At 39.0% G+C, this 15572-nt stretch overlaps 1 protein-coding gene across 7 annotated transcripts in view; it reads left to right on the forward strand.

The window, feature by feature from the left end:
- STK33 (serine/threonine kinase 33) overlaps positions 1-15201 on the forward strand; it is an 80578-nt gene extending 65377 nt beyond the window's left edge. For all 7 annotated transcript variants that reach the window (XM_088145974.1, XM_088145973.1, XM_088145976.1 and 4 more), the window contains 5 exons: positions 3782-3894; positions 6900-6985; positions 13223-13477; positions 13618-13701; positions 14311-15201. In XM_088145974.1, the coding sequence (XP_088002100.1) occupies positions 3782-3894; positions 6900-6985; positions 13223-13477; positions 13618-13701; positions 14311-14484 (712 nt within the window). In that variant the 3' untranslated portion in view covers positions 14485-15201. The remainder of the gene's footprint in view (positions 1-3781; positions 3895-6899; positions 6986-13222; positions 13478-13617; positions 13702-14310) is intronic.
- The last annotated feature ends 371 nt before the right edge of the window (positions 15202-15572 follow it).

The following is a 15572-nucleotide window of genomic DNA, read 5'->3' on the forward strand; positions in this document are numbered from 1 at the left end:
TTCATCACTGGCAACATTTTTGAAAGCTATTTCTGTGTTTTGAGAAGTGACATAAATAAAAATGCATACTAAATCATACATTCAGTGCTACCTCCAACTTCCTATGAATTGACATCCCTTTGCTCTCATCCTCTGTAACAACCCTCAACCTTCTAGAGCAGAGGTAGAAACGATGCACAAGGAATTGGGAGAGGGAGGATCTGTTGCAATGGCAGATGCTATTCTGTCAGCTTAGGAGTACGATTGGATATTACTCAGTGTCTTTAGTTTTTGAGCTGGTGATTGTAAATACCTATGGATCCTAACATTTTTATTAAAATAAAGATAATTTCTCTTCTAACGATTTTCATGAGCCACATCATTAGACAGGTATTCTCCAATGATAATCTAGTCCATGTTGAACACTCCTGTTAATTAGTGAAGCCCAACGTAGAGCAAGCCTGGATCATAAACTACATGGGAGAACATGATTTCAGTATCAGTAGTCTTTAGCAAGTGTGTAAATATAAGACAAAACCTGAGGAAGAAAAGTATGTTTTGCATTTATTGTTTTAAAACCTTTCTGAACAGAAATACAGATGTAAACTGAGCATACATCCGAGTCCAATATTCAAATACTATAGTACTCCCTCTTAATAGTACCCTAATGTTCCTAATAGGAATTAGTCTCCAAATTTCTTGGAAACAATATTTTTGTATCACATTACTTAGGATTTTTGTTCCATAAGTTCTTGTATTTTTTAAACTCTTCTGGGACTCATCAGAGAAATACTTTGGACTGATGCTTGTTTCAGTAACTTCTAAAACAATCTTGCCTTCTTATGATTATTTCTGAACCAAAGTGATGCTCTCTTCTATTGAAGTGCATCTCCAAACTCTTAACATAATTATTTTCAAACATTCCTAGTAAACCTAGTAGAGAAGCACTAAAACTGAGCACATGAGGAGAGAAGGGAAGGGAAATGAGGAATTCCCTGACTGTAAGAGCTATTAAGCAATAGAACAGCCTGCCTCCTGAAGTTGTGGGTGCTCCATCAGTGGAGGTTTTCAAGAAAAGATTAGACAGCTATTTGTCCAGGATGGTATAAGGATTCCTGCACTGAGCAGGGGGTCAGATTAGATCTCCAAGGTCCCTTCCAACCTTATGATTCTATGAAACTCTGGGAAACTAGCTGAACTGGCTAAGCTCAGGAGACTACAAGTTGGTGAACACAACATATTATATAGGTAGCAAACAGAATAATCATGTTCAATCTATATAACAAAAGCTGCAGATGAATATCAAAACTAAGAGGAACAAAAGAAAGTTTGGTGAACTGAATAAGATCAAGGTTTTAAGGTACAAGGCACTAACTGTTGTCACAAAGATTATTTTCAGCAATCTCACTACCCTGCTCTGTGAGGTTTTCTATTTCAGGTATCTGAGACTTTCATCCTATTCTCAGTGGTTCTCCTGGTGGAAGATGCTGTTACTCTTTAACAGTCTGGTTCCTAATCTGGTCCCTAATCCTCTTCAAAGCTTCAGGGGGCATGCATGATCTACAGTATGCTGTTAGCTTTCTGCTCTTCTACACAGTGACAGCAATGTTCCTGGAAAGTCAAAGTCACTGAAGTGACAATGAGAAAACTGAAATAAGAGTTTCTAGAGATGGAGTTCAGGCTCTGTGCTCAATTGTAGATCCTTAGGGAAGGGAGGTCTTATAGGCTCAGTGTTCTTGCTCTCCTTATAGCTTTTTCCTTCCCGGAGTCCAGACTAATCACAACAAGAAGCTATTTTACAACTGCAACACCCAAAGTAATCCCTCACCTGTTCAGATATCAAGGGAGGACTATAAGCTAATTGTGCATAATCTTAGTGCTCAGATGTTGCCTTATATTAGTCTTCTATTACTATATGGTGCATTATAGCACCTCTGACAGTTAATTTCTACACTAAGTGGACATTCTAATTATCTGACTGCTTGTCTATCTGTCCATCCATCCATCCAGTTGGAAGTATGTCTCAATAAAATCCATAGAATTTATGCCCAGGTATTTAACATTTCTATTTTAAATAATGTATTTGATATTTTTTAATTATGCATGCAGACAGTACTTGGTTTTAATCTTTGTTCAAAAGAATGGATTTCAAAAATCAAGGAAGAATGCCCATTGTTTTCAACAGGAAGGGAGAAATATAGCTCAGTAGAAGGACATATGCTTTACACATTCACAACATCTTAGAATATTTTTGTTTGTTTCTGTAATTAAAACTATTTTGCATTGCAGAGTTGATTGGCCTAAGGCTTTGGAGGTCCAGTATTTGGACAATACAGTATTGGATTAGATCTTGGTATGACATAGAATTAGAGCAAAGTGTTTATGCTGTTGGTGTTGGAGGACATCCCCCTATCTGTTCTTTCATTCCCATCATGTTTTGTGGGGAGTTCTTTTTAGCAACGCCAGTTGTCCCATTTGAAATTCCATTGCTGAATTTCAAATGCAAATGAGAAATGACTGGATCCTCTTCAAAGCTTCAGGGGCATGCATGATCTACAGTTTGCCTATCTATGGTTCAGGGTAAGGAGGTAATATAAGATACAATGTAATTATACAGAATGAAAACTATTACATAAAATATGCTTTGAAATAATGCTCAGATTTTTAATCTAATATTTTATTTTTATTTTATCATATCAATATGTATTTTGGGTAAATGGGTTACAATGGAAACAAAACAGTTAAATCAGAGATCAAAGCCAACAGTGTAAAGTCTTTTTTTTCTACAAGGTTTATTAATAGAGCCTTTTAAAAAGAAAAGAAAATGGAATATCCTCTCTACTCAGTGGAGAGTGCATTCCAGAGTCCAGAACTGGCCACAGAAAACACTGGTTCCCAGCTGCTGGAAACATACAATGGCACCTGTATACAAATCTCCACAGATGATTACGAAAACCCCAGACTGTGGCGCTCTAAGTACATATTAATTGACCCAAAACAAAGTCTAGACATCAAAGCAGGACTTTTTTTTTTTAGCACAAAGATGTTATGTTCTAAATTTGATTGAGCAGTTTAAATCCCCATATCCACATATAGAGTGGGAAAATTTTGTAAGTATCCATTCTGTCAGCCCTCAAGATAGGCTGGATCAGAAAACAGGCTTCTCAAGGACTACTGGAAATCTTTATTGGTGCAACAGAATCTAGAAAACCTGACAGAATCTCTCTCTCCTTTCCTCTCATATCAAAGAGAGTCAAGACACCCCCTTCTGTCTTTCCAGGCTATGCTTATATTTTCATAATGGCTGATTCATACCTTCTTCAAAGCTATCATTATACACTGTCTCTCCCAACTCCAAAGAAATATTCTGATTCATGCTGAAATATCCTACATACTTGAACTCAATTCCTGCCATCTGGTTAGATGCTTGGGAAACATTAAACACTTTTCTTGTTTCTCTAAATGTTTCTGAAGATAGAATTCACTTTGGATCTAAACTTTTCATTGGTTATGAATACTATTTAAGCTGGAGTTGAATCACTGCATCAAGGGATATTTGGTCCAGATATCATGCAGTGTATCATTTCTCTGTATTTGAGAGTTAGGAATTTGGAATAAGCATTTGATGCTTCTCTGCCCATCTTAGCCCCAAATTTTTCACTTTACATTTACTGTTCAACTGAATAAAAAATGCTGCCCTAAACTGAAAAGATACAGTATACACATGAAGCTTTTGGTAGTAAACTAGGGAAAGAGTTAAAGAATTGGAATATAAAGTAGATTTCTTCTTTTATCCCTCCAGATTATCTGGTGAACCACCCTTTATGGCAAGTTCGGAAGAAAAACTTTTTGAAGTTATAAAAAAAGGAGATCTTCATTTTAAACATTCAGTCTGGCAATCAGTCAATAAAGCTGGTAGGTAGATAACTATATTTATTTATTTTATTTATTTATATTTCAAATCTGGACACCACCCATCTCACGAGGAAGTGACTCTGGGCGGTTTACAATAAAAACAACAAATAAATATTAGTTAAAATACAATAAAAATAGTATAAAAATACAATAAAACCAAATACATACATAAATAATAGTATCTTCCAAGGTGCTGGTGATAAAAAATATATTAACATATGGGAGCATCTTCAAGGTGCTAGCCACCCCCAGGATTGGTTGTCCCTTTTCTCGCCCCATGCAAATTGGCAGACCTAGGTCTTGACTGCTTTCTGGAAGGTCAAGAGAATAGGGGCCTGCCTCACCTCTGGGGAAGGGGTATTCCATGGCAGAGAAGGCTCTCCTGGGCCCCGCTAGTTGACATTCTTTTGTCAACACGGTCCGCAGCATGCCCTCTCTGCTTGACCAGGTGGGACGGGTCGATATAATAGGGGTGAGATGGTCCCTCAGGTAACCCAAGTCGCATGCCATGTAGTGCTTTAAAGGAGATAACCAACACCTTGAATTGGACCCGGAAGCAAATGGGGACCCAATGCAGCTCATGCAGCAAAGGCATGACATGCCATTTTCGGGGCACCCAAAATTGCATGTGCGGCTGCACTTTGAACCAACTGTAGCTTCTGGATACTCTTCAAGGGTAGCCCCATGTAGAGTGCATTGCAGTAGTCTATACAGGAGATGACTAGGGCATGACTGACTGACCGGAGGGCCTCCCGATCCAGGGAAGAGTGTAACTGGTGCACAACATGTAGTTGAACAAAGGCCCTCCTGGCCACGACTACCAACTGCTCTTTGAGCAGGAGTTGTGAGTCCAGGAGAACCCCCAGATTACACACTGGGTCTGTTTGGGGTAGTGCCACCCCATCTAGAACCAAAGATGGTAAACTTCTGGATACAGAGGAGGCCCCAACCCACAGCCACTCCATCTTACCAGGATTCAGCCGAAGCGTGTTGTTCCCCATCCAGACCCCCACAGCCTCCAGGAACCATGAAATGGTAGTCATAGCATCACTCAGATCACCTGGGATGGAGATATATAACTGGGTATCATCTGCATATTGATACCTCATCCCATGGTGGCGGATGAACTCACCCAGTGCTTTCATGTAAATGTTAAAAAGGAACAGGGAAAGTATCGAACCCTGCGGCACCCCACAAAGTAGGGGCCGCGGGCTGGACCTCTCACTCCCTATCAACACTGATTGGGACTGGCCCTGGAGGAAGGAGGTCCCACAAGACTGTGGCCCTGGAGGAAGGAGGTGCCACAAGACTGTGCCACCCACCCCTACCTCCCCGAGCCGACTCAAAAGGATTCCATAGTCAATGGTATCGAAACCTGCTGAGAGGTCAAGAAGAGCAAGGATGGATGTATTACCCCCATCCCGCTCCCACCAGAGATCATCCAAAAGTGCGACCAATGCTATTTCTGTCCCATATCCGGGCCTGAAACTCGACTGAAAAGGGTCCAGATAATCCGTTCCATCCAGAATCCTTTGGAGCTGCAATGCCACCAGTTTCTCAACCACCTTCCCTAAAAAGGGGAGGTGGGAGACTGGATGAAAATTGTCCAGTACGGTGGGATCCAGTGATGGTTTTTTGAGGAGGGGGTATACCAGCGCCTCTTTAAAGGCCACCGGAAACACTCCCTCTCTCAAAGATGAATTCACCATTGCCTGGACCCACCCACGTCACCTCCTGAGCTGCCTTAACCAGCCAGGAGGGACATGGATCTACTTGACAGGTGGTGGCATTTACAGCCCGGAGGACCCTGTCCACTTCCTCAGGTCCAACAGGATCAAACTGTTCCCAGATAATAGGGTAAGTACATACCCCAGGCATCTCCACAGGCCATACTACATGCTTGATATCCAAATGGGAATGTATCTGAGCAGTTTTATCCTCCAGATGCCAGAAAACTCCTCTGCATGGCCCTGTAGATGGGTCACTGGGCCCACCTTTCCCAGAAGAGATTGGATAAACTTAAACAGGGCCGCTGGGTGGCATTCTGCAGATGCAATAAGAGCGGAGAAGTGTTGACCTTTCGCCGCTCTTATTGCCACAAGGTAGGCCTTATTAGTGGCTGTAGCCTGTGTTCGGTTGGATTCGGCCCTTGTTTTCCTCCAGCGGTGTTCTAGATGTCTCTTAATCCTTTTCAGAACCCTCAACTCCTCCATAAACCACGGGGAGTGTCTCCCACGGGGAGACCACAAGAGAGGTCTCATGGGTGCGATCTTGTCCAAGGCCTCAGCCACCTTCCTATTCCAGGTGGCGGCCAGGGCCTCCACTGGACCATACAGCAGATCCTCAGGTATAGTGCCCAGCTCCCTCTGGAATCCCATTGGGTCTATCAGTCGCCGGGGGCGGACCAGTCGAATCGGTCCTGCCTCCCTGTGGAGGGGGGTAGCATAGGAGAATTTCAAGGCCACCAGGGCGTGATCCAACCATGACAAGGAGGACAGATGTAATTCCCCTTTCAGATCACATTGCCACTGCTCCAACAAGAAAACCAAGTCCGGTGTGAGGCCACTGTCCTGAGTCAGGTCGCAAATAATCTGGGACAGGCACATGGCTGCCATGGTGGCCATGAACTCCTGGGCTACCTCCGAGGTACCTCCCAAGGACAGCAGATTGAAGTCACCCAGAACCATAAGTCTGGGGAACTCCACTGCCAGCCCCAAAACGGCCTCCAGCAGCTCAGGCAGGGAGGATGCAGCAGGGAGGCTGGTACAGTAGCAACAATCCCAATATGACTAAAAACCCATTGATAAATAAAAGCATCAAATGACTACAATATTTTGATCTTTTTAAATAATTAAATAGCATGTTCCTCATTGATGTATAAAGAAATTGCACAAAACAATTGCTGAATAGTGCCCTGCTGGATTAATGCACATACATAAATACAATGGAGAGATGTATCTGTTACAGCTAATAGAAATGAGTTTCATGAATGTCTCTTTTTATAGCTAAAAATGTATTGCAGTTGCTTCTGAAAGTAGATCCTGCCCACAGAATCACAGCAAATGAACTGCTTGACTGCCAGTGGATTACAGTAAGCTTTATTTCATTTTCTTTTTAAACATTTCTGTTTTTTGGTTTGCAAAATTAATTTTTCCTATTAACTTCAGATGAATTTTTTTTACCTATATGTTATTTGCCTATAGCACATTCTATTTAGGAAAGTTTAAAGGTGAATCTGGATTGTCTTAATGGCCTAGATAATTTCATAGTGTATAGATGTGTAATAGTGAAGGAGGATTCTACTGTAAACATTAATCCCTTGATTCTAAGTGGCATGCATTGCTTTTAGAAACTGACGCCTGTGACATAATCAGGAAAATGCATCTAGCTGCTTCAAAACTTTATAGGTAACAGATCTTCATTTTATATAATTAGATGTATCATAAATAACCTAACACAATACATCATAAACCAACAGTTAAGGGCACAATCTACTGGAAACTTCCTCAAAACAATTGTCTTAAAATGTTCTGCTTCCACCTATAAGCAAATAAATTTACTATCAATTATCTGCAAAGTATATACTTTTTTCAGTATATTAAGAGTTCTGGAACTGTAGAGAGTTCCTAATAATTGTGGAAATAATAATTTCCATACTATTCATGGAAATGAGTACAATTTCTTGTTTTGTTTTTTTTTAATTTTTCCTGATTTCACACATTTCTATTTGTTCCCAGTCTTTTAGTACTTTTACAATGATGGAGAGAAGTCTGATACTGAAACCGAGATCCAAACTCTAAATTCGTCTGCCAGCTGCCATGGGTTGCTTGAGCAGAAAGAGGGGTTTTGTGGAATAACTGCAGAAAGGCTTGGATCCATAAGAACAATAGCACTCTCATTATTCCTACATGCCAATAACATTAAAGTGTGGCAATCCTGGAACTCATGGATTTTCTATTCCATTGCAAACAATGGGAGGAAAATTAAAAATTAAAAAACTGCAAAGAGAGGAAAATGCCAGCTGTCCTGCTGACATAAGCCCAGTTGAATTTTGAATAAGCAATTCTTCTACTTTTGGTTCTTATATCCATTGAGAGGGTTGCTTTCCTTTGGAAAGAGATAGACTGAAAAATGAGTCACAGTATCAGAATCATACTAGACAACCCATGACCCATTGGGTCATTGTTTCAGAGATATTTCCTTACCTAAACAGAGAAACAGAATGACCAAAGGCAAAAAAGCAGTGGGAGTGTGAGGGACTTACAACTTGCTGCTGGCTTCCCCATTGACTTTGCTTGTCAGAAACTGGCAGGGAGTGTCAGAAATTTCCCTCCCTCCCTTCTTTTTCCTTTCTTCCTCCCTCCCTCCCCCTCCTTCCTCTTCCTTCTTTCCTTCCTCCCCGCGTATAATATAGGCTTGTGCCATTTGCCTTCTGCCTTGTGCCATCTGCCTTGTGCCACAACCCTCAGGAGAGCCCTGGTGAAGCCTCCTCCTCCTTGGCTGACCCACAGAACTGCCTGCCGCTTTGCTGGGGGGAGGTGGAACAAAGGGAGCCAAGGACCGTGAGGAAAACTGCATCCCCACTCCCCATTCTGGAATGTCCCCAAGGGCCCCCCTCTCAAGGGAGGAAGAGGGCTTACCCATTGACCACTGGTTCCCCCCAGCCAGCCCCACCTCACCAGCAGGCATCCAGGTCACTCCCTCATCCTTCCTTCACTGCCAACTGCCATTAAGAGATTTCAGATTTCTGCCTTGATTCCAAATCAGCTACTTGCAGCTTGCCCATTGGGCCTTGACACCAGCGATTGGGTGTAGGAGATAGAGGGAGACTGGAGAGAAGTCAGGATACACCCATGACACCCATCATATGACCTGGGCTGCCTGTGGTAGTGCAGCAGTGCTGAAGCAGCCACAAATTTCCCAAATTTCAATCCCACAGGAGTAACGGGTCCTGGATTTTGGATACATTCTGTAAGTTAGCCCGTTTGAGGTACCTTGGCTCAAAAATTGTTGCCCTACGATGCACTGTTTCGCCTAGTTGAAGGTTACAGACACAAGAGTTTTAGTAGTATTTAGAAGATGCAGCACAATTTCTGTAGAAAATCATATATAGCAAAATTAGGTTTAATTTTAAAACTTCCTTCAAGTCAGAGTTTATTTATTGCATGTTTATACTGTACAATGGCAAAGGTTTGTGGAACTTTCATAAACAAAAGTTAAAACTATAAAATACATTAAAATAACAAAACTTACAATGGAAGAGGTTATCTATAGCTCAGGGTTGAACTGTGGAGTTCTTGGTGCTCTCTGAGCTTGGTTGTTTGCTTGCAAATCTTTCCTACCCAACTAAATAACATCATCATTACTGTAAGCAAACAACCAAACTCAGAAAGTACCAAGAACTCCACAGAATAGATTTAATGTAAAATCAAGAGCCCAGCACAGCAGCAGAGCAAGGATCCAAGAAGCAATAATGTCTTTTAATACCTGAAAGGCAAAATACTTGGAATTACCAAAAAGTGTGTATCTGATGGTGAAAAGACTGGCACCCACACTGCAATCTTTTACAGAAATTTTATATTGCTATGTTTTTTTTTACTTTATTATATTTTGTTAGATTGTTTGCTACTCTAATTTTAAGAAGAAAAGCTTCTTCTCATTTTCCCTTGTTTCCCTCCCTGCTTGTTCACAATGTTATTCCAATGAATTTTAAACTTTCCTGATTCTCCCCCTGCCCCATTAATCTCTTAGATGGAGCTCAACTGATACTGACGTTTACATGACAACAAACACACATTGTTTGAATTGCTTCCTGTTTACTCCCCTCAAGGCTTTTGTTAAGTGTCCATAACTCAGTAAGCACTGCAAATCTGTGTCTAGCACTGTTCTTAATCACTGTTAATAGCTCCACCTCCTGATCACTAAAGTTCATTTAGATGCTCCCTCTGCCATTGTTTTGATGACTTCCTCTCCTTTCTTTGTATTGTTCTACTGACTTTAAGTTTACCTACATACATGAAATGTGGTGAGAGTGTAGCAAGATAAAAATGTATGCACCTTTGTTATGCTTCTCCCAATTCCAAAATTTAAAAATAAATGTTACTACCTTTTGCCCTGTCTACATGTGCTGCTAATTTTCTCAAGACCAGCCTTTGTTTAGAAACACTCCATAACTAACTTTACATCATTTGGCAGGAGCACCCAGAGAAAAATCTCAAATTAAAATCTGACAGCCCAGGTAGATAGTGATCCTAAGCCATTTAAGATTTTAAAGATTAATAACAGCATTTTGAATGGGGTGTAGAAATGGAGGAGAAATCAATACAAATCATGAAGTAATGGTGTAATATTATCATGGTTAAGATAACTTATTAACTATAATTTATCTGATAACTATTATAGATAATTCAGTTTCTTTATGGTGCAGCATAGAAAGACTGATATATCAAAATGACAGGGTTTGCTATCATAACGTTTGTCAGAAAGACAATTGTTGAAATATTAGTTTTGGACATAATGTTTACAAAATTTTAATAATAGCTATTGTAGGAAGAGACATGCCAGAATCCTTGCATCTTTAGAATTTTCTGTTCTCTCTCTCAGTGATTAATGGGCATGGTGCCTTATTTTCTTTACCTTTGAAGAAAATAAGGTAAATAATTGGCATGGTGCTTGTGATCTTCATTATGCATAATCTCAGTATATATCTTCTGAAAGTATAATTTTTTATATCATGTAATTGGTTTGTACTTGCTGTTGATTTTCTTAGCAGTGTATATTGACACCAAATATGATTGAGTGCTACATTTTTATTTTCAGTTACATGGTTCCTCCTTTTATCATTATTAAGCACCAAGTATGCTTTCTCTGGTTTTGTCTGTTCTGGTCATTATAAACTGTTTTAACCAATTAAAGGCTCAGCAATTCTGCAGTATCCTGTTTATGGACATATACCTAACTTTCTTCAGTAGCCAGACGGTGCTATTAGAGCCTCTTTATTACTATAGTTTAAAAAACAAAACAAAACATTTTTTTCTTAATTTTTGAACAGTCCCTTCAACAAATCTGTATTTCTCTCTGGGTACTATGGTATGGGAATATTGCCATTCAGAGGCAAGTGTTTAAAGATCACAGAGTGGAAAATGTCTTTCTGACGTAAGCTGAGTGCCACATGATGGAGGGGCATATTGTTTCAGTCTATGATTTGAATCATACTGACATGCCCTTCCTTAAAATCTGGATGAAAAGAACTTGAAGGAAAGACAAAAGAAAACGAACAATCTAAAAGGCAGCCAATTAGTAATCCTCCACTTTCCCCACAATTAGCACCAGATGCTAGCAAAATTAAAAGCAACAGGTGCTCAAATGAAGCAATATGGCAATTAACTTAAGTGGTTCCACTTTCTTAAAACTGTCAGAACACAACCATCCTCCTATTTCATATGCTATTTAAGTATTTGTAGCTCTTTAAAACATAGTTTTTTCCCCCCAGGCTACAACTCAACATCTTATTTTGTAGGTGCGATTTGGTGCACTTAATTACCTGTATGTGCTTGCAAGTAAGGTAGTTATTTTGTTGTCTGCAACATCAGTTTGTCTACTGTTAATTACAGATGTAAATTTGCATCTGCAAAATTGGAGTCTGTATCTGAAAATCTTTCTGTAAATTCAGAAGTACTGCTATACATTACTTAAATGCATATAGAATTTTCTTTGAGCATGCCTATTATATTCCAGTCCTTATGCCTCAAAAAAGCATATCAAAATCAAATCACATCTTTATTTTGGTCATAGACCAGGATAAAAACACTTTATAAACATGCACATGAGCACACTTCTATTAGTAGTTTCTAGGCTGGTAAAGACCATTTATGTCAAGATACCACCAAATGATCCTTTTGTCTCCATAGTTGTGTTACGACATAAATTCAAATTGAGGACAGGAAGCTGTGCCTTCATTCTAAATGGCTGTCTGAGCTCTTTCAGCTGTTCATTGCCCCTCTTCCCTATAAAGTAATAGAAAAGGGGATGTAATTTTCATAGGGACAGATGTGCTTCTTATTTTAGCTTAGAGAGGTGGCTGCTTACAAGTTTTTGCACTTGTGTGTAGCACAACGTATGTGGGGTCATTGTCTCAGATACTTCTTGCTCTATTAAATATTTTGATACTTTGCAATGAGAAGCTTGAAGCTGAGAGTAGGTAGGCTGGAACAGTTCAGATATTCTAGAAATATTATTGCTTTTGAACTGTAAATACGAAGCATTGCTAATAATCCCAGTACTTTTTATGACTGAGAACTTCATGGAACTAGGCTGGTTAAATAGGTTGCCTGAAAAGACGCAAAACATGTTTGCAGATACAGTTTTGCTTGCAATGTGAAGATTGATTTGCGCTGTTCTTACTTCTAACCTTGATCATTTCCAGTAGTTTATGATAATTTTCTCTAGGTATTCTTAACAGAACATATGCAACATCTAATTATAAGGCAGAACCTGAGCCTTGGATCAAAGATCAGCATGCCACCAAAGTTGCTGTCCAATTGTAATCTTAATATGATGGAAGGGAAACATTGTTTTTAAAAATGGAAAATAACTGTATGAACTTATATGTAAATAAGTTCATTTTAATTAAATGTCAGTCAAATGGATTTGTTATCCTGACCTAACTGCTACTTTTTCCTAAGATTGTACATTTCTAAAATAAAGCATGAAAGGTCTAAACTGAAGGACCATAGTAAAGAGATTCAAGCACCATACTCTCCGTGCCTTCCTGGTAGCTTAACCCAAAACTGGAAGATTGCATTGTTTAGGCAAACAATATAAGGTTACAATTTCAGTATTCAAGGCATGGCGTGAACTGTCACAAATATAACTTCCTGCATTCTGATTAGCTTACTGTTTGATATTCTAGGTGGCTGTTGGTGCACAGTTTGTTTGTTTTTCCCCTGATGGGAACTCTTGAGGAGACCTTTTCTCCAAAGAGGCCAGCTTTATAATCTGTCATTCCTGTGCTATTCAGAAGCAATTAAGGGGTTATTTCTGGTATGTTCTGGTCATAATAGAGTACTTTTTGATATGATTCTTTTTCATTAAGTTGGTAGTGGTCTTATTAAAAGAGCCAACCCCTTTAATTCTTTCTTTTTTTCTAGAAGAGAAAAAGCTTTATTTCTTTAGCCTACTTGTACTTTCATCGTGTGGTTTCTCCTGTTTGGCAAAATTAAAGAAATATAGTCTCCATTAAATCAAGAGCAGCATAGAAGTTGCTCATCTGTTTTGTTCATTTTTTTCTTTAAAAAAACCAAGCTTTAAATTGATTGTTATTGTTTAGGGTGAAACAGACATTGTTCAGAGGCCATTTAATGTCCTTGAGTTGATGAAGAAGTGGAACAGCAGCGGTAGCAGCACACAGTCTGCAGAAGTAGGAGACCTTGAAGATGGACTGAATGGTGCATCACCTGCCTCACAACAGGAAGACATTCGTGAAGGACAAGATAGCCCTGTTAGCAGCAATGGCAATTCAGATCCCAATATAGAAACAGAAACAGAGAGTGGGAGCAGCAAACCCTCGACACCAACAAAACAAGTAAAGTTAACATATTTGTCAGCTTAAATGAAATAGCTAAGCAACAGCACAGAGCAGTGTTAGTCAACTCAATATCTGTTTTTATGTTTGCATCTGATTTTTTTCTTAAAATCGGTTTGTTCTTTCTTTTTTTTTCCCAGGCTAACAAGAAAAAAAATCATATCAATGTTTTACCAAATGGGACTTATAGAAAGAAGAGTTCAGCTGTCAAATCAACCTCTAGTGTAAGCATATTTACCCAACAATCAACTTAGTTATGTAGTAGCCCAACTGTGAGCACTTGCACTAGGCTGGGATCATAGATGATCAGTACTCTATGTTACTACAGCATGATAAGAAAAATGCTATCACAGAAATCAGAATATTTTCATGAATTCATTTTTTTTTCAGGTGAGATATGTGTAGATGTAAGCGCAGTAGTAGTTCCATGGATTTTCATGTGCTGAACCAGAAAAGTTTTTACTGATATCATAACAGACTGAGTAAAAAAGTACTCTAAAGCAGTAGGTGGAAAGTAATTTGTGGAGTCCCTCACCATTTGTCTTGCTTCTTAGGGCTTGTGGGAGTGACTTAGCCATTCCTGCTCTGAAGCATTTCAAAGGTTATAGCTATGCTGAGCAGATTTTGTTGCTAATGCACATTTTAGTTTATCTGATTTACAGTCATTTTGAGAGATAACTACATCTCTGTTCTTGCTCTGTTCTTTCTTTCTTAATGTAACTGCCTTCAAAATCTTACCATGAAATCTTGCTTCAGCATTAACAGAGAAACCATGTACTTTCCTGATATTATGTTCAGTATTCAACATACCTTGTTTTTATTGTCTTTTTAAGATTCACAGTGGTGGAATTGGATCATTGTCTCCAAGACTAGTTGCAAAACGAAGCACAGATAATCAAGAGAAGAAAATTGAAATAGACAAGCCTTTGAGCCAAGGACTTTCAAGCAAAAATACACAAAAACCCACTGCCCATAGTGGCTTACACAAAAACAAAAAGAAATCTTAGAAGAAACCCACCCTTCAAAATGTAAGTCTTATAAAGTAACAATTGCCAGTGCCAAAGTATGGCAGCTTTATAAAAAGGACCAATATATCTTGAACTTCTATGCTTTTTGTTGTTATTCTGAGGCCTGTAATCATCAAGAGAAGTCTAGTTTCACAGTAGCGTTGATAAGTGTTCTAAAGCAGAGTGAATTCCTAAACTATGTGAGGGCATCCACTGATAGCATAGTGGATATGAGGGCATCCGTTCAGAGCAGAGAATTGTGTGAAATTTTTGTCTTTTATTTATTGTACTCTAACAGGCATCATTCAGGCAAGCAACTAGTTTCTTTGAATCCACTTGTATTTGTCTAAGATTGCTTTCTATTGTCCTAAAGATTTGTGAAAGGAGGAAAGAAAATGAGAAGCCAAAATATGTAATGGCTAAGTGATGAGGTTATTTTTTAACTAACTGCATTTTGCACTTGTGAGAAATTGATAGGATTTTGTTTATAAAACTGTAGGCATTATAACTGGTGTACCAAGATCAATTAAATTTCTTTCTAATTCTTTATGCATTAGTTTGTTGGAGAATTTACTTTAAACAATTGTAGATATTATGAACATTGCCAAGGTTAATCTTGCTGCTAAAATGCTTGTATATTTAAATAAGAGAGATCTTAGAAAAGTGTATTTCACATGCTAGTTCATCTTCATTTTTAAAATAAAGATGGATTGTTTTGCTAAAGAGAAAATTGTGTGTATGTGTGTATATATATGTGTATATTTAAAGGTCAAAATATCTTAATACACTTGTTACATTATGCTTCAAGTTGTACACACTATCCATTTTCCACTATGAATTTATTCTGGCTGTTAGGTTCAATATTTCTATTGGGATCAGATCCAAATCAACAGATAGGCTTCTTTCAAACACTGGGTGCATTTATTTTTGAACTTGTAAAAAATCCAGTATCTTCCTTACTGTGAATGCCAGCAGCATCCCTGAGTGCATGTGCTGCTCTGTTTTAGCCTCTGAATCTGGTGACATGTAAGGTGCCCCACTGTCTTCCCTGCTTCTCCCTTTTGAGAATGTTTGTCAGCAACGCTGTG

The sequence above is a fragment of the Python bivittatus genome, unplaced genomic scaffold, assembly GCF_059951505.1.
Source record: "Python bivittatus isolate LINGU-HERP-01145 unplaced genomic scaffold, Pbiv_v1 ctg000480_np1212, whole genome shotgun sequence".
NCBI lineage: Eukaryota > Metazoa > Chordata > Lepidosauria > Squamata > Pythonidae > Python > Python bivittatus.